Raw genomic sequence first — 18,410 nt, forward strand, 5'->3', positions numbered from 1 at the left:
GTGCTAATAAGGTACAGACAGGTGAGGAGGATAAACTAATAATGGCACAACGAGAACAGGAACGACCAAATATGGGCACGTTAGGGAGAAAACACCACAAAAGCCAGATTCAGACGGTAATTGTTTCTCATATGGACGTCTGTAAAAATAAATTTACATATCACCTCATGGATTCGGATGGCGATTTATTCACAGTCGAGAGTTCTGTGATCCTACAAACCTGATCCTGGTGACCCATACTTGGAATTTAACCCATCCAAGTGCACACACAGCCGGAGCAGTGGGTAGCCATATTGCTGCAGCGCCCAGGGCGCAGTTGGTGGTTTGGTGCATTGCTCAAGGGTCTCACCTCAGTCGTGTTATTGAAGGTGGAGAGAGCGCTGGTTATTCACTCCCCCCACCTACAATCCCTGACGGACTTGAGACTCGAACCTGCGACCTTCTGATTACAAGTCTGACTTTCTATCCATTGGGTGAAAGTCACTTACGTCCCCCTGAGAAACAATTACCGTCCGATTAGGGCTAAACAGTCCATAAATGTGACAGCTAGTAATATGCATGTTAGTAAACAACAGTGTTGGGCAGTAACTAGTTACTAGTAATTTAGTTACTGTAATATTACTTTTTGCAGTAACTAGTAGTGTAACTAATTACTAATAAGATTTCAGTAATAATATTACACTTACTTTCCATAAAACAGCTTAGTTACTTTTGATGCCTCAACCCCGCTGATTTAAAATCTAACAATCAAATAATTCCTAGATTTATTTTCATAATTTTCATGACTTGGACATAAATGTGATGTCCCCAGTGCAGCAGGCAAGCTTGGAAAATGGAAAAGCTTACATTCAGCAGATAGAAATATTGCATTATATTGATTTTGTCAGGAAAAAAGATCTGTTGTGTAAGTTGTGGCTTTACTTTACTCTGGCATTACATCCCTCAGATTGTAACAGTTAGGGCCGGACGCTGAGGTAAGTGGTAACCAGAAAGATGTTTATTAAAACAGGATGAGGCAAACAGAGAAGTGAGCAGGTGATCTGAGGTGAGTATGGTAAACTTGGAAAGCCACTGAGCAGATGAGGATGACAGTAACGACTTTCTCTTCCACAGAGCTGATGGGTGACGAGACGAGGGGATCCACAAAGGTACACACTTTCCAATGACGGGGAATCTGGAATGAGAGGAGAACACTAGGATGCAGAGACAGGAGGTAAGTAACAACTGGTAAGTATTCGTATTCAAGGATATCTTAGAGGAAGTATTTCCGAGGTATAGAGTCCATGTAAAATGTACGAGATAGGACACTGGTGTGCTTGATGTGTTGGTTTATATAGTGGTGTTGATGACAGATGTGATAGGGTGCAGGTGAGCGTGATTAGTATTCTGGTGATGTGGATCGCTGTGATTGGTGGGGTGTAGGGCCTGACTGATCCGTGACAGTACCCCCCTCTCCACGGCCCGCTCCTGAGGGCCGCCCTCGGCGTCGTGGTGGTCTGCCCCGGCCTCGGGGTGCTGGGTGATCGGGGTGTGTCGAATGGAACTCTTCGAGTAGTGTTGGGTCCAGGATGTCGTCTCTGGGTACCCATGAGCGTTCTTCAGGGCCGTAGCCCTCCCAGTCCACCAGGTACTCTAGTTTACCACCACGGCGCCGGGACTCCAGAATTTCCTTGACTCGGTAGACAGCTCCTTCGTCCAAGATGAGCGGGAGAGGGGGTTCTTCATTCTGGTCAGGCCCTGGGGAGACAGAAGGAGAGAAAGGTTTAAGCAGTGACACGTGGAAGGTGGGATGGATCTTGTATTGTGGTATGAGTGGTTTGGATTAACGGAATGCGTTGAGTTTTTGGAACGTATTGATGATCAGGAGGACAGCCCGGCGGATTGGCAGGGGGCGTGGCTGAGGCGACTGGTGGAGAGGTCCATTGTATGGGGCTGGAGATGATTTCGTTGGGTACAATATTCTCGGGTTCGTTATTACTGTCATCAGGGTTGTGAATGCGGGATAGGGTGTCCGCCTTGACATTTCTGGAACCCGGCCGATAGGAGATCTTGAATTGGAATCGAGTGAAGAATAAGGCCCGTCTGGCCTGTCTTGGATTCAGTCGTTTTACATCGCGGATGTATTGTAGATTCTTGTGATCAGTCAGGACTTGAAACGGGTGAATTGCCCCCTCCAACCAGTGCCTCCATTCTTCCAGGGCGAGTTTGATGGCTAGAAGCTCACGGTTGCCGATATCGTAGTTTCTTTCCGCCGGGCTGAGTTTCCGGGAGAAATAGGCACATGGACGGAGTTTGGGAGGCTTCCCCTGCTGCTGAGATAAGACGGCTCCCACTCCTGTGGTGGACGCATCAACCTCCACGACGAAGGGCAATCTGGGATTGGGGTGCACAAGGAGTGGGGCGCTGGTGAAGGCGTGTTTCAGTTTTTGAAAGGCTTCGAGGGCATTGGGGTTCCAGGTGAGACTTTTGGATTTCCCCTTGAGTAGGTCTGTGAGCGGGCTGGTGACGGTACTGTAGTTGGCAATAAAGCGACGGTAGAAATTTGAAAAGCCTAGGAATCTCTGGAGTTCTTTGATGCTAGTAGGAAGGGGCCAGGAGGTAATTGCTTCCACCTTCCCCTTGTCCATGCGGACGCCACGACTGTCGATGATGTATCCGAGGAAATGAACTGTGGGTTGATGGAAGGTACATTTTTCTGCCTTGAGGTATAGCTGGTACTGTCGTAGACGTTGAAGGACCTCCGCAACGTGTTGGCGATGTTCGGCCAGGCTCCGGGAGTAGATGAGGATGTCATCAATGTAAACGATTACGAAGCGGTGAAGGAACTCCCGGAGCACCTCATGCATGAATCCTTGAAATACGGAAGGAGCATTGACTAACCCATAAGGCATAACCCGATATTCGTAGTGGCCGGTAGGCGTCACGAAGGTGGTCTTCCACTCGTCCCCTTTGCGAATGCGTATGAGGTTGTAGGCGCTGCGGAGGTCCAGTTTGGTGAATATGGTGGCGCCGCGCAGTTGTTCTAGAGCTGTTGGGACAAGGGGAAGGGGATACCTGTATTTGATGGTGATTTCATTGAGTTTCCGATAATCTATGCAGGGTCTTAGGCCGCCGTCCTTTTTGGCTACAAAGAAGAAACTGGAAGTAGCAGGGGAGGTAGATGGAACTATGTACCCTTGTTGTAAGGCCTCCTCAATGTACTCCTCCATGGCCTTCTGTTCTGGTGGTGATAGTAGGTAAATTCTCCCATGTGGTACTGGCTCACCCGGAATGAGGTCGATCGCGCAGTCCCATGGCCGATGTGGCAGTAGCTGGGCAGCCTTTTTGGGACAGAAGATGTCACTAAAGTGGGCATAACAGGAGGGAATGTCGATGGATAATTTTTCCACGGGGCTTTCTATGGAGGTCGTATGAATGAGTAGTTGTACTGGCTCCAGAAGGGAAGGTCGTGGTAAGTTGGGAAAACAGTGAGGAAAACAGCTTTTCGCCCCACTTTAGGACAAAATAATCCTTGATTGATTCTTCGTTGACGTTCTTGTAATGAGAGGCGTGTTGAGTCAGTTTGCATTGGTTCTGGAGGGTCATTGGTTTCTGGTCAGTGTTTAGGAGGAGTGGCAATGGCTGAGGAGGGATCGGTGGAGCAGGCTTGGATACGGTTGGAACATCGAATGGCTAGTTGGATGAATTTTTCCAAAGCCATATGTATCATCATACGCACTGAGATGGAGGCGTAGGCGGGGATTGAGTCCTTGTCGGAAGGCTGTTATTAGAGAGGACTCGTTCCAGCCGCTGGCTGCTGCTAGGGTTCGGAATTGAAGTGCATATTGGTGAATTGTCATATTACCCTGTCGAAGTTGGTAGAGTTTTTCTCCCACGGACGAGTCTCCTGGAGAACTGCTGAACACCTCCTTGAAGTGATGGATGAAATTGGCAAACGTATGAGTAGCGGGTCCGGCTTGGTTGAGGATGGTTTCAGCCCATCGAAGTGCGGGACCAGTGAGGGAGGTGACCACGAAAGCGATCTTCGCTTGATCCGTGGGAAACATGCGGGGATGGAGATCGATAGTGAGGGTACATTGCATGATGAAGCCATTGCACTCCTCCGCCGAACCAGAGAAGGGCGCCATGGGACTGGCGAATACAATCGGTGAGGGAGTGCTTGTTGTTGTGTGAGAGGGTTGTGGTGGAGGAGCTGGTGGTGCCGTTGGTGTGGGCGATTGAAGTAAGACTCTCTTCAATGAGTCCACCGGCTCTTGGAATGGATCTGGGGAGCTCATCCTATTCTTGTCGGTCTTACGGTCCGATCTTCTGTAACAGTTAGGGCCGGACGCTGAGGTAAGTGGTAACCAGAAAGATGTTTATTAAAACAGGATGAGGCAAACAGAGAAGTGAGCAGGTGATCTGAGGTGAGTATGGTAAACTTGGAAAGCCACTGAGCAGATGAGGATGACAGTAACGACTTTCTCTTCCACAGAGCTGATGGGTGACGAGACGAGGGGATCCACAAAGGTACACACTTTCCAATGACGGGGAATCTGGAAGGAGAGGAGAACACTAGGATGCAGAGACAGGAGGTAAGTAACAACTGGTAAGTATTCGTATTCAAAGGATATCTTAGAGGAAGTATTTCCGAGGTATAGAGTCCACGTAGAATGTACGAGATCGGACACTGGTGTGCTTGATGTGTTGGTTTATATAGTGGTGTTGATGACAGATGTGATAGGGTGCAGGTGAGCGTGATTAGTATTCTGGTGATGTGGACCGCTGTGATTGGTGGGGTGTAGGGCCTGACTGATCCGTGACACAGATCAGCATGTGGTACATTATATTAATATAATGAAAAATATTTTTGGAAAATTAAACAGTTTCTTACAAACTCATGCGATTTGATCAAATACATAACGAAATTTAATCGCATATGGGTAACGGAAAAATTACTTCAAACTACACATGAAAATGAATGAGATTAATACAACACTTCTACTTGAATGTCGCTATCAGTCACTATTGAGTGTTTGTAATAACTTCTGACTGCGATACATTGTGGATTTTGGTCAAATGATGAGGCAGAAATATGTTGTTAGTAACATTCTAGAAGAATTTTATGTGGAAGATACACAGTTACAACTTCTGTGGGGCGTGAAGAAAAAGTAATGTAACTAGTAGTGTAACTAATTACTGTTGCCAGAAATGAATAAGTAAAGTAACAATATTACTTTTGAAAGGAGTAACTAGTAGTGAGTAATATATTACATTCTTTGAGTAACTAGCCCAACACTGGTAAACAAATAGTTAATAGTGAGAATTGGTCCTTAAAATAAAGTGTTATCAAAGTAACTTCAAAGTAATAAAATATATTTATTTGCTACTCAAGAAATATTTATTTTTCTTATTATTAAATTTGATATTTTGTGTAAACTGTACTACATTTGTTTTTCAGGATTTATTGATAGAAATAGAAAGTTCAAAAGAACAGTATTAATTTGAAACAGAAATCTTATTCACTTTTGTTATGCAAACTTGCTAAATAAATGTATTCCATTCTCATTCTGAACAGCTTTGTTTGGGAAAAAAACGAGTCATCAATATTTCTTGATCAATTTTATCAGAATTTTATCATACTGTAAGAAGCGCTCTTTGTGCTTTTCTGTCAATGAAGTACACTAGTACTTTCAAAAAAATTGAAAACACAAGGCTTTTGGTGGGTTTTGTAACTAGTAATGTGGAAACAGTGTTATACGGTACCATCACACACTGGACAGCACTGGCCCGGCCGAGTGATGGGGCTACTACATCCTCGGTTTGGACATGGGCTCCTGTTGCAGGTCACCTGACCATTCCTGCACATGCAACGACTGCAGCGATCAGCGGGGTCTGGAAACTCCTGACCGTTCTGATACTCTCGGCCATCATAGATGCAGACTAAAACACAGAATACAACTCAATATAATCATAACAATCAATTAATTAAAGGGATAGTTCACCAAAACAGCTGACAGCAGCCATTGACTTCCATAGTATCTTTTTCTATGAAACTCAGTGGCTAACGTCCACTGTTTGGACACTAAGATTCTTCAAAGTATCTTCTTTCATGCTCAACAGGAGAGAGAAACTCATACAGGTTTGGAGCAACTTGAGAGTGAGTTAATGATGACAAGTCAATGATAACAAAATATACATTTTTTGAGTGAACTCTCTCTTTAATACAAAAGACCCTTAATTACAGCTACTAAAATACTCACTCCTTTTCATTTTCTATAAATCACACAAATCATCATATACGTATAAATGTAAGAAAACTCACATACCATCACACTGTGTGTGTGTATACACACTACTTTAGGAGAACACTAGCATATACATCTTACAAGTAACAAAAACACATATTTTACTATTTACTCAGCAAAAAAAATGTTGAAAGTACAAAATTTATACAATGCATAGACAAGACAGTCGTGGGTTTTGTAACTAGTAATGTGGAAACAGTGTTATACAGTACCATCACACACTGGACAGCACTGGCCCGGCCGAGTGATGGGGTTACTACATCCTGGGTTTGGACATGGGCTCCTGCTGCAGGTCACCTGACCATTCCTGCACATGCAACGACTGCAGCGATCAGCGGGGTCTGGAAACTCCTGACCGTTCTGATACTCTCGGCCATCATAGATGCAGACTAAAACACAGAATACAACTCAATATAATCATAACAATCAATTCATTAAAGGGATAGTTCACCAAAATAGCTGACAGCAGCCACTGACGTCCATAGTATTTTTTCTTTGAAAGTCAGTGGCTAACGTCCACTGTTTGTATACTAAGATTATTCAAAATATCTTCTTTCATGCTCAACAGGAGAATGAAACTCATACAGGTTTGGAGCAACTTGAGTGAGTAAATGATGACAGGTCAAAGATAACAAAATTTAAATTTTTGTGTGAGCTCTCTCTTTAATTCAAAAGACCCTTAATTACAGCTACTAATAATACTCACTCTTTTTCATTTTCTATAAATCACACAAATCATCATATACGTATAAATGTAAGAAAACTCACATACTGTCACACTGTGTGTGTGTGTGTGTACACACTACTTTAGGAGAACACTAGCATATATATATATATATATATATATATATATATATATATCTTAAAAGTAACAAAAACACATATTTTACTATTAACTAAACAAAAAAATATTTGAAAGTACAAAATGTATAAAATGCATTGACAAGGCTGTCGTGAGTTTTGTAACTAGTAATGTGGACGCAGTGTTATACGGTACCATCACACACAGGACAGCACTGGCCCGGCCGAGTGATGGGGTTACTACATCCTGGGTTTGGACATGGGCTCCTGCTGCAGGTCACCTGACCATTCCTGCACATGCAACGACTGCAGCGATCAGCGGGGTCTGGAAACTCCTGACCGTTCTGATACTCTCGGACATCATAGATGCAGACTAAAACACAGAATACAACTCAATATAATCATAATGATCAAATAATTATTATATAATTCTCTTAATTACAGATACTAATAATACTCACTTCTTTTAATTTCCTATAAACCGCACAAATCATCAGATATGTATATTGTAAGAAAACCCACATACTGTCACACTGTGTGCATACATACATATGCATATGTGTATATATATATATATATATATATATATATGTGTGTGTGTCTATATATATATATATATATATATATATATATGTGTGTGTTATATATATATACTGTATATATATATATATATATATATATATATATATACTGTATATATATATATATATATATACATACTGTATATATATGTGTGTGTGTGTGTGTGTGTGTGTGTATATATATATATATATATATATATATATATATATATATATACGATCATGGCCAAAAAAATCGGCACCCTTGCAATTCTGTAAGAAAATGCAACCTTTCTCTCAGACAATTGTTGCAGTTGCAAATGTTTTGGTACTCACATGTTTATTTTTTTGGTTTGCATTGGAACAAAAAAAAAAAAAACAGAGAAGAAAAGTCAAATCTGATACAATTCCACACAGAACCCAAAACAATGCACTGGACAAAATTATTGGCACCCTCAACTTAATATTTGGTAGAACCCCCTTTGGAAAAAAATAACTGAAATCAATCGCTTCCTGTAACCATGAATGAGTTTCTAACACCTCGCTGCTGGAATTTTGGACCACTCTTCTTTTGCAAACTGCTCCAGGTCATTCAGATTTGAAGAATGCCTTCTCTCAGCTGCTGTTTTGAGATCTCTTCACAGGTGTTCTATGGGATTCAGATCTGGACTCATTGCTGGCCATTTCAGAACTCTCCTGCGCTTTGTTTGTAACCATTTCTGAGTGCTTTTTGAAGTGTGTTTCGGGTCATTGTCCTGCTGGAAGACCCATGACCTCTGGTGGAGACGCAGCTTTCTGACACTGGCCACTACGCTGCACCCCAAAATTCTTTGGTAATCATCAGATTTCATGATACCGTTCACACAGACAAGGCATCCAGTGCCAGAAGCAGCAAAGCAACCCCAAAACATCTTTGAACCTCCACCATGTTTGACTGTAGGGACTGTGTTCTTTTCTTTGAAGGACTTATTTCCTTTTCTGTAAACAGTGCCATTATGTCTTTTACCAAAAAGCTCTACTTTTGTCTCATCTGTCCACAGTACGTTCTCCCAGAAGGATTGTGGTTTTGTCACATAAGTTTTGGTAAACTCCAGTCTTGCTTTTTTATGCCTTTGTGTCAGCAGTGGTGTCCTCCTGGGTCTCCTACCATAGCGTCCCTTTTCATTCAGATGGCGACGGATAGTGCGAGCTGACACTGTTGTACCCAGTGTCTGCAGATCAGCTTGAATTTGTTTGGAAGTTAATTGGGGTTCTTTATCCACCATTCAAACAATCCTTCGTTGTAATTTTTCATTAATTTTGCTCTTCCATCCACGTCCAGGGAGGTTAGCAACAGTGCCATGGGTTGTAAACCTCTTGATGGAGTTCCCCCTCGGTCCGTTCGCCGTGGGGCCGGTGAGACCGCACCAGTTGCACCGCCCAAAGGATGGCCCTGACTGTATATATATATATATATATATATATATATATATATATGTATGAGCAATATCACACGAGCAGTCTGAGATATAGCTGTATATTGGCACGGTTGTGATTCGCCGTAGGCCCAGCCTTTGAATGGTATGATTAAACAACCAGTATGCTAGTAATATGCATGCTAGTAAGCAAATAGTTAATAGTGAGAATTGGTCTTTAAAATAAAGTGTTATCAAAATAACTTTATTTATATTTGAATACATTTATTACTGTAATTCTAATATATTGATTTGCTGCTCAAGAAACATTTCTTTTTCTTATGATTAAATTTCATATTTTGTGTAAACTGTAATACATTTGTTTTTCAGGATTTTTTGATGAATAGAAAGTTCAAAAGAACAGCATTAATTTGAAACTGAAATCTTTTTCACTTTTGTTATGCAAACTTGCTAAATAAACGTATTCCATTCTTATTCTGAAGAGCTTTGTTTGGGAAAAAAATCATTGCAGCACAGTAGTCATAAATATTTCTTGCTAATTTTTATCAGAAGAGTAATACTGTAAAAAAGTGCTCTTTGTGCTTTTTGTCAGTGAAGTACACTAGTTTAGGAGAACACTAGTATATGTATCTTACAATGAAAAAACACATTTTACTATTTACTAAAAAAATAAATAATTGAAAACACAAGGCTGTCGTGGGTTTTGTAACTAGTAATGTGGACGCAGTGTTATACGGTACCATCACACACAGGACAGCACTGGCCCGGCCGAGTGATGGGGTTACTACATCCTGGGTTTGGACATGGGCTCCTGCTGCAGGTCACCTGACCATTCCTGCACATGCAACGACTGCAGCGATCAGCGGGGTCTGGAAACACCTGACCGTTCTGATACTCTTGGCCATCATAGATGCAGACTAAAACAGAAAACAACTCAATATAATCATAACAATCAATTAATTAAAGGGATAGTTCACCAAAACAGCTGACAGCAGCCACTGACATCCATAGTATTTTTTCTTTGAAAGTCAGTGGCTAACGTCCACTGTTTGGATACTAAGATTATTCAAAATATCTTCTTTCATGCTCAACAGGAGAATGAAACTCATACAGGTTTGGAGCAACTTGAGTGAGTAAATGATGACAAGTCAAAGATAACAAAATAAAATTTTTGTGTAAACTCTCTCTTTAATTCAAAAGACCCTTAATTACAGCTACTAATAATACTCACTATTTTTCATTTTCTATAAATCACACAAATCATCATATACGTATAAATGTAAGAAAACTCACATACTGTCACACTGTGTGTGTACACACTACTTTAGGAGAACACTAGCATATACAGGTGCATCTCAATAAATTAGAATGTCGTGAAAAAGTTCATTTTTTCTTGTAAGTTATTTCAAAAAGTGAAACTTTCATATATTTTAGATTCATTGCATGTAAAGTAAAACATTTCAAAAGTTTTTTTTGTTTTAATTTTGATTATTATAGCTTACAGCTCATGAAAGTCAAAAATCAGTATCTCAAAATATTAGAATATTTACATTTGAGTTTCAATTAATGACCATCCCTACAGTATAAATTCTGGCTATCTCTTGTTCTTTGAAACCACAATAATGGAGAAGACTGCTGACTTGGCAATGATCCAGAAGACGAACATTGACGCCCTCCACAAAGAGGGTAAGTCACAGAATGTCATTACTGAAAGGTGTGGCTGTTTACAGAGTGCTGTATCAAAGCATATTAAATGCAAAGTTGACTGGAAGGAAGAATTTGGGTACGAACAGGTGCAAAAGCAACAGGGATGACTGCAAGCTTGAGAGTACTGTCAAGCAAAGCTGATTCAAACACTTGTGAGAGCTTCACAAGGAGAGAACTGAAGCTGGAGTCAGTGCATCAAGAGTCCCCACGCTCAGACATCTTCAGGAAAAGGGCTACCAAGCCACTTCTGAACCAGAGACAACGTCAGAAGCATCTTACTTGGGCTGTGGAGAAAAAGAACTGGACTGTTGCTCAGTGGTCCAAAGCCCTCTTTTCAGATGAAAGTAAATTTTGCATTTCATTTGGAAATCAAGGTCCCAGAGTCTGGAGGAAGAGTAGAGAAGCACAGAATCCATGTTGCTTGAAGTCCAGTGTTAAGTTTCCACAGTCAGTGATGATTTGGGCTGCCATGTCATCTGCTGGTGTTGGTCCACTGTGCTTTCTGAAGTCCACAGTCAACGCAGCCATCTACCAGGAAGTTTTAGAGCACTTCATGCTTCCTTCTGCTGACAAGCTTTCTGGAGATGCTGATTTTATTTTCCAGCAGGACTTGGCACCTGCCCACACTGCCAAAGGTACCAAAAGTTGGTTAAATGACCATGGTGTTACTGTGCTTGATTGGCCAGCAAACTTGCCTGACCTGAACCCCATAGAGAATCTATGGGGTATTGTCAAGAGGAAGATGAGAGACACCAGACCCAACAATGCAGATGACCTGAAGGCCGCTATCAAAGCAACCTGGGCTTTCATACCACCTCAGCAGTGCCACAAACTGATCACCTCCATGCCACGCCGAATTGAGGCAGTAATTAAAGCAAAAGGAGCCCCTACCAAGTATTGAGTACATATACAGTAAATGAACATATTTTCCAGAAGGCCAACAATTCACTAAAAATGTTTTTTTTACTGGTCTAATGAAGTATTCTAATTTGTTGAGATAGTGAATTGGTGGGTTTTTGTTAAATGTGATCCAAAATCATCACAATTAAAAGAACCAAAGTCTTAAACTACTTCAGTCTGTGTGCACTGAATTTATTTAATACACGAGTTTCACAATTTGAGTTGAATTACTGAAATAAATGAACTTTTCCACGACATTCTAATTTATTGAGATGCACCTGTCCCAATTATTGTCCCAATAAGGTGACATCCATTTAATAATTTGAATTTACACTCAATATGTTATTATTGCATAATGTTTTATAATGTACTACAATACTGAAGTGCAGATAATTGACACTATTTGCAATAAGTAGTATAAATAACAGAAAATCCTGCTAAGTGTAAATAGAATCTATAGCTATTTGAACTTAGTGTAAACATTAAGTGTAACAGGGACATTAATTTTATATGTATGTATATGTATATGTACAGTGCTGTGAAAAGGGTTTTGCCCCCTTCCTGTTTTTTTTTAAATTATTTGCATATTTGTCAAACTTAAAAATGCAAAATGTTAAAAATGTTATGCAAACTTGCTAAATAAATGTATTCCATTCTTATTCTGAGGAGCTTTGTTTGGGGAAAAATCATTGCAGTGCAGGAGTAGTCATCAATATTTCTTGCTCATTTTTATCAGAAGAGATAAAAGTGCTCTTTGTGCTTTTTGTCAATGAAGTACACTAGTTTAGGAGAATACTAGTATATGTATCTTACAATGGAAAAACACATTTTACTATTTACTCAAAAAAGAGAGAAAAAAAGAAAAAAAAGAAAACAAGGCTTTTGGTGGGTTTTGTAACTAGTAATGTGGACGCAGTGTTATACGGTACCATCACACACTGGACAGCACTGGCCCGGCCGAGTGATGGGGTTACTACATCCTGGGTTTGGACATGGGCTCCTGCTGCAGGTCACCTGACCATTCCTGCACATGCAACGACTGCAGCGATCAGCGGGGTCTGGAAACTCCTGACCGTTCTGATACTCTCGGCCATCATAGATGCAGACTAAAACACAGAATACAACTCAATATAATCATAACAATCAATTCATTAAAGGGATAGTTCACCAAAACAGCTGACAGCAGCCACTGACGTCCATAGTATTTTTTCTTTGAAAGTCAGTGGCTAACGTCCACTGTTTGTATACTAAGATTATTCAAAATATCTTCTTTCATGCTCAACAGGAGAATGAAACTCATACAGGTTTGGAGCAACTTGAGTGAGTAAATGATGACAAGTCAAAGATAACAAAATTTTAATTTTTGTGTGAACTCTCTCTTTAATTCAAAAGACCCTTAATTACAGCTACTAATAATATTCACTCTTTTTCATTTTCTATAAATCACACAAATCATCATATATGTATAAATGTAAGAAAACTCACATACTGTCACACTGTGTGTGTGTGTGTGTACACACTACTTTAGAAGAACACTAGCATAAATATATATATATATATATATATATATATATATATATATATATATCTTAAAAGTAACAAAAACACATATTTTACTATTAACTAAATGTATAAAATGCATTGACAAGGCTGTCGTGGGTTTTGTAACTAGTAATGTGGACGCAGTGTTATACGGTACCATCACACACTGGACAGCACTGGCCCGGCCGAGTGATGGGGTTACTACATCCTGGGTTTGGACATGGGCTCCTGCTGCAGGTCACCTGACCATTCCTGCACATGCAACGACTGCAGCGATCAGCGGGGTCTGGAAACTCCTGACCGTTCTGATACTCTCGGCCATCATACATGCAGACTAAAACACAGAAAACAACTCAATATAATCATAATGATCAAATAATTCATATAAAAGACTCTTAATTACAGATACTAATAATACTCACTCCTTTTAATTTCCTATAAACCGAGCAAATCATCATATACGTATAATGTAAGAAAACTCAAATACTGTCATACTGTGTGCATACATACATATATATATATATATATATATATATATATACTTTGTATATATATATATATACACATACACACACATATGTATATAAATATATATATATATGTGTGTGTGTGTGTGTGTCTGTGTGTGTATGTATGTATATATAGCCTATATGTGATAACAGAACTCCAACCATTTCACTGTTTGTATAACTCTGCTTGTGCTATTCCTCACAGTGAGTGTCATGGCGGACACCCAAATCTACAATAATTTCATAAATAATAATGTTTTTGTGTCACAGAATGTAGTTTTAAGAGTTTTTCAGGCAAGAATGTACTTGTTTAGACTTCAAATATGTTTACTTCCAACAGCACCTTGTTAGTGCAACAAATGCACTGAGCAGCGCTGTCATTGGATATCACCCTTAACAAATGAAAGGATAGTACAACAGAGAGCCTATCACTTTCCTCTGTGGACATTCAAACTAATGTTTTATAGTGAATATGAGATTGAGCTGAAGAATGAATGCTGTATAAGATGCAGGTAGGTAAGGTCAACTTTAGATTTGAATCCGAGGCAGAAGGAAGTAGTTCTGCACAAAAGAGGGTTTGTAAAGACACTACATAGTTGTTTCTTATGTATTTACATACTCGTGCCGTCAAACTGTTGTATAATTACAAAATATGATAATACTAGCATACTGGCTGTTTAATCATACCATCCGAATGTCTGGGATATATATATATATATATATATATATATATCAGGGTCGTTTCCTCTGAGGAGGCAAGGAAGGCAGTGTCTCCTCAAAATTGGATGAGAAAATATTAGATATTACAAAAATAAAACAGCACAAATATGACTAAATATGATATTAAAAGTCTAAAAGTCACTTGTTTTATAAAGTAACACTGTCCAACAGTGACACCCGCAGGTAAAGTTACAGTGGAGACTTGCCTCCCTTCAGTCCATTGACTTTCTACAGAGACCCCTTAGCGTGCCGTGACTTTTCTGGAGGCTCACTGAGATGAATGGGGGAAAATCACATGAGAGGAGGCAATGCCTCTATCGCGCTATAATTGGATATGATCCGTTATGATAGGATGTGATTGGTTCGTGTGATAAATCCGCCTCTTGTTTTCGTGCGAGCTCTCAGTCTGAATGAAGAAAGTGATGGCGTTATTGACTAATTATAAAGTAAGTACGCAATTCTCCGCTTAGATATCACTGCTTTGTCACGTCAAAATGAAACATGAAATGACTTGAAAACGTGATGACTGTCAGTTTTAGTGAGCATTCAGCTTGATGAAATGAAAGATGTATCTTCGTGCCTGTGACAGGGCTTTTATGACAATGACCAAAAGTAAGTTGGCTATTAAAAGAACAGCTGAATATCAGTTCACAAACAAAAACGGAGTGTCTATTTACAAGTGCAAATAGGCCGCCTTGTTGGCAGAGGTTATTTATACTAACTCCACCCACCAACGTGTGATTACAAAGCATTACAGAAGACTATCTTTCTATAGTAGCTCCAGTGGTGTAGATGGTGAAGTACGTGTTGAAGTCGTTTATGACACGAACGACCGGTGTTCGAATCTGTGTTTTGCCAAACTTTTTTCCGACCTTTTCAAATCAGATATCACGTCGGAAAGGCATGTATTTTCAATAATAATGAAGGAAATAATCTAAAAGTTGAACTTAGAAGTATAGGGTAGCGGTAGGGAGAGATTATTGTCCCAATAAGGTGACATCCATTTAATAATTTGAATTTACACTCAATATGTTATTATTGCATAATGTTTTATAATGTACTACAATACTGAAGTGCAGATAACTGACACTATTTGCAATAAGTAGTATAAATAACAGAAAATCCTGCTAAGTGTAAATAGAATCTATAGCTATTTGAACTTAGTGTCAACATTAAGTGTAACAGGGACATTAATTGTATATGTATGTATATGTATATGTACAGTGCTGTGAAAAGGTTTTTGCCCCCTTCCTGTTTTTTTTTAATTATTTGCATATTTGTCAAACTTAAAAATGCAAAATGTTAAAAATGTTATGCAAACTTGCTAAATAAATGTATTCCATTCTTATTCTGAGGAGCTTTGTTTGGGGAAAAAATCATTGCAGTGCAGGAGTAGTCATCAATATTTCTTGCTCATTTTTATCAGAAGAGTAATACTGTAAAAAAGTGCTCTTTGTGCTTTTTGTCGATGAAGTACACTAGTTTAGGAGAACACTAGTATATGTATCTTACAATGGAAAAACACATTTTACTATTTACTCAAAAAAGAGAGAAAAAAAGAAAAAAAAAGAAAACAAGGCTTTTGGTGGGTTTTGTAACTAGTAATGTGGAAACAGTGTTATACGGTACCATCACACACTGGACAGCACTGGCCCGGCCGAGTGATGGGGTTACTACATCCTGGGTTTGGACATGGGCTCCTGTTGCAGGTCACCTGACCATTCCTGCACATGCAACGACTGCAGCGATCAGCGGGGTCTGGAAACTCCTGACCGTTCTGATACTCTCGGCCATCATAGATGCAGACTAAAACACAGAATACAACTCAATATAATCGTAACAATCAATTCATTAAAGGGATAGTTCACCAAAATAGCTGACAGCAGCCACTGACGTCCATAGTATTTTTTCTTTGAAAGTCAGTGGCTAACGTCCACTGTTTGTATACTAAGATTATTCAAAATATCTTCTTTCATGCTCAACAGGAGAATGAAACTCATACAGGTTTGGAGCAACTTGAGTGAGTAAATGATGACAAGTCAAAGATAACAAAATTTTAATTTTTGTGTGAACTCTCTCTTTAATTCAAAAGACCCTTAATTACAGCTACTAATAATACTCACTCTTTTTCATTTTCTATAAATCACACAAATCATCATATACGTATAAATGTAAGAAAACTCACATACTGTCACACTGTGTGTGTGTGTACACACTACTTTAGGAGAACACTAGCATAAATATATATATATATATATACATATTTTACTATTAACTAAATGTATAAAATGCATTGACAAGGCTGTCGTGGGTTTTGTAACTAGTAATGTGGACACAGTGTTATACGGTACCATCACACACTGGACAGCACTGGCCCGGCCGAGTGATGGGGTTACTACATCCTGGGTTTGGACATGGCCTCCTGTTGCAGGTCACCTGACCATTCCTGCACACGCAACGACCGCAGCGATCAGCGGGGTGTAGAAACTCCTGACCGTTCTGATACTCTCGGCCATCATAGATGCAGACTAAAACACAGAATACAACTCAATATAATCGTAACAATCAATTCATTAAAGGGATAGTTCACCAAAATAGCTGACAGCAGCCACTGACGTCCATAGTATTTTTCTTTGAAAGTCAGTGGCTAACGTCCACTGTTTGTATACTAAGATTATTCAAAATATCTTCTTTCATGCTCAACAGGAGAATGAAACTCATACAGGTTTGGAGCAACTTGAGTGAGTAAATGATGACAAGTCAAAGATAACAAAATTTTAATTTTTGTGTGAACTCTCTCTTTAATTCAAAAGACCCTTAATTACAGCTACTAATAATACTCACTCTTTTTCATTTTCTATAAATCACACAAATCATCATATACGTATAAATGTAAGAAAACTCACATACTGTCACACTGTGTGTGTGTGTACACACTACTTTAGGAGAACACTAGCATAAATATATATATATATATACATATTTTACTATTAACTAAATGTATAAAATGCATTGACAAGGCTGTCGTGGGTTTTGTAACTAGTGATGTGGACGCAGTGTTATACGGTACCATCACACACTGGACAGCACTGGCCCGGCCGAGTGATGGGGTTACTACATCCTGGGTTTGGACATGGGCTCCTGCTGCAGGTCACCTGACCATTCCTGCACATGCAACGACTGCAGCGATCAGCGGGGTCTGGAAACTCCTGACCATTCTGATACTCTCGGCCATCATACATGCAGACTAAAACACAGAATACAACTCATTATAATCATAATGATAAAATAATTCATATAAAAGACTCTTAATTACAGCTACTAATAATACTCACTCCTTTTAATTTCCTATAAACCGAGCAAATCATCATATACGTATAATGTAAGAAAACTCAAATACTGTCATACTGTGTGCATACATACATATATATATATATATATATATATATATATATATATATATACACATACACACACATATGTATATAAATATATATATATGTGTGTGTGTGTGTGTGTGTCTGTGTGTGTATGTATGTATATATAGCCTATATGTGATAACAGAACTCCAACCATTTCACTGTTTGTATCACTCTGCTTGTGCTATTCCTCACAGTGAGTGTCATGGCGGACACCCAAATCTACAATAATTTCATAAATAATAATGTTTTTGTGTCACAGAATGTAGTTTTAAGAGTTTTTCAGGCAAGAATGTACTTGTTTAGACTTCAAATATGTTTACTTCCAACAGCACCTTGTTAGTGCAACAAATGCACTGAGCAGCGCTGTCATTGGATATCACCCTTAACAAATGAAAGGATAGTACAACAGAGAGCCTATCACTTTCCTCTGTGGACATTCAAACTAATGTTTTATTGTGAATATGAGATTGAGCTGAAGAATGAATGCTGTATAAGATGCAGGTAATGAAGCAACCCAACGTTCTTCCGTTACTAGTTCTAAAGTAAT

General features: G+C 39.4%; 1 protein-coding gene across 1 annotated transcript in view; it reads right to left on the reverse strand.

Annotated features, from left to right (window-relative positions):
* Positions 1 to 18,410, reverse strand: part of kcp (kielin cysteine rich BMP regulator) — a 93,175-nt gene that overhangs the window by 17,334 nt on the left and 57,431 nt on the right. Inside the window, exons 31-39 of the mRNA XM_058750698.1 lie at positions 17,512 to 17,688; positions 16,793 to 16,969; positions 16,071 to 16,247; positions 13,370 to 13,546; positions 12,600 to 12,776; positions 9,804 to 9,980; positions 7,285 to 7,461; positions 6,500 to 6,676; positions 5,746 to 5,922 (exon numbers count right to left, since the gene is read on the reverse strand). Of these exons, the coding sequence (XP_058606681.1) occupies positions 5,746 to 5,922; positions 6,500 to 6,676; positions 7,285 to 7,461; positions 9,804 to 9,980; positions 12,600 to 12,776; positions 13,370 to 13,546; positions 16,071 to 16,247; positions 16,793 to 16,969; positions 17,512 to 17,688 (1,593 nt within the window). The remainder of the gene's footprint in view (positions 1 to 5,745; positions 5,923 to 6,499; positions 6,677 to 7,284; positions 7,462 to 9,803; positions 9,981 to 12,599; positions 12,777 to 13,369; positions 13,547 to 16,070; positions 16,248 to 16,792; positions 16,970 to 17,511; positions 17,689 to 18,410) is intronic.

The sequence above is a fragment of the Onychostoma macrolepis genome, chromosome 18 (assembly GCF_012432095.1).
Source record: "Onychostoma macrolepis isolate SWU-2019 chromosome 18, ASM1243209v1, whole genome shotgun sequence".
Taxonomy (NCBI): Eukaryota; Metazoa; Chordata; class Actinopteri; order Cypriniformes; family Cyprinidae; genus Onychostoma; species Onychostoma macrolepis.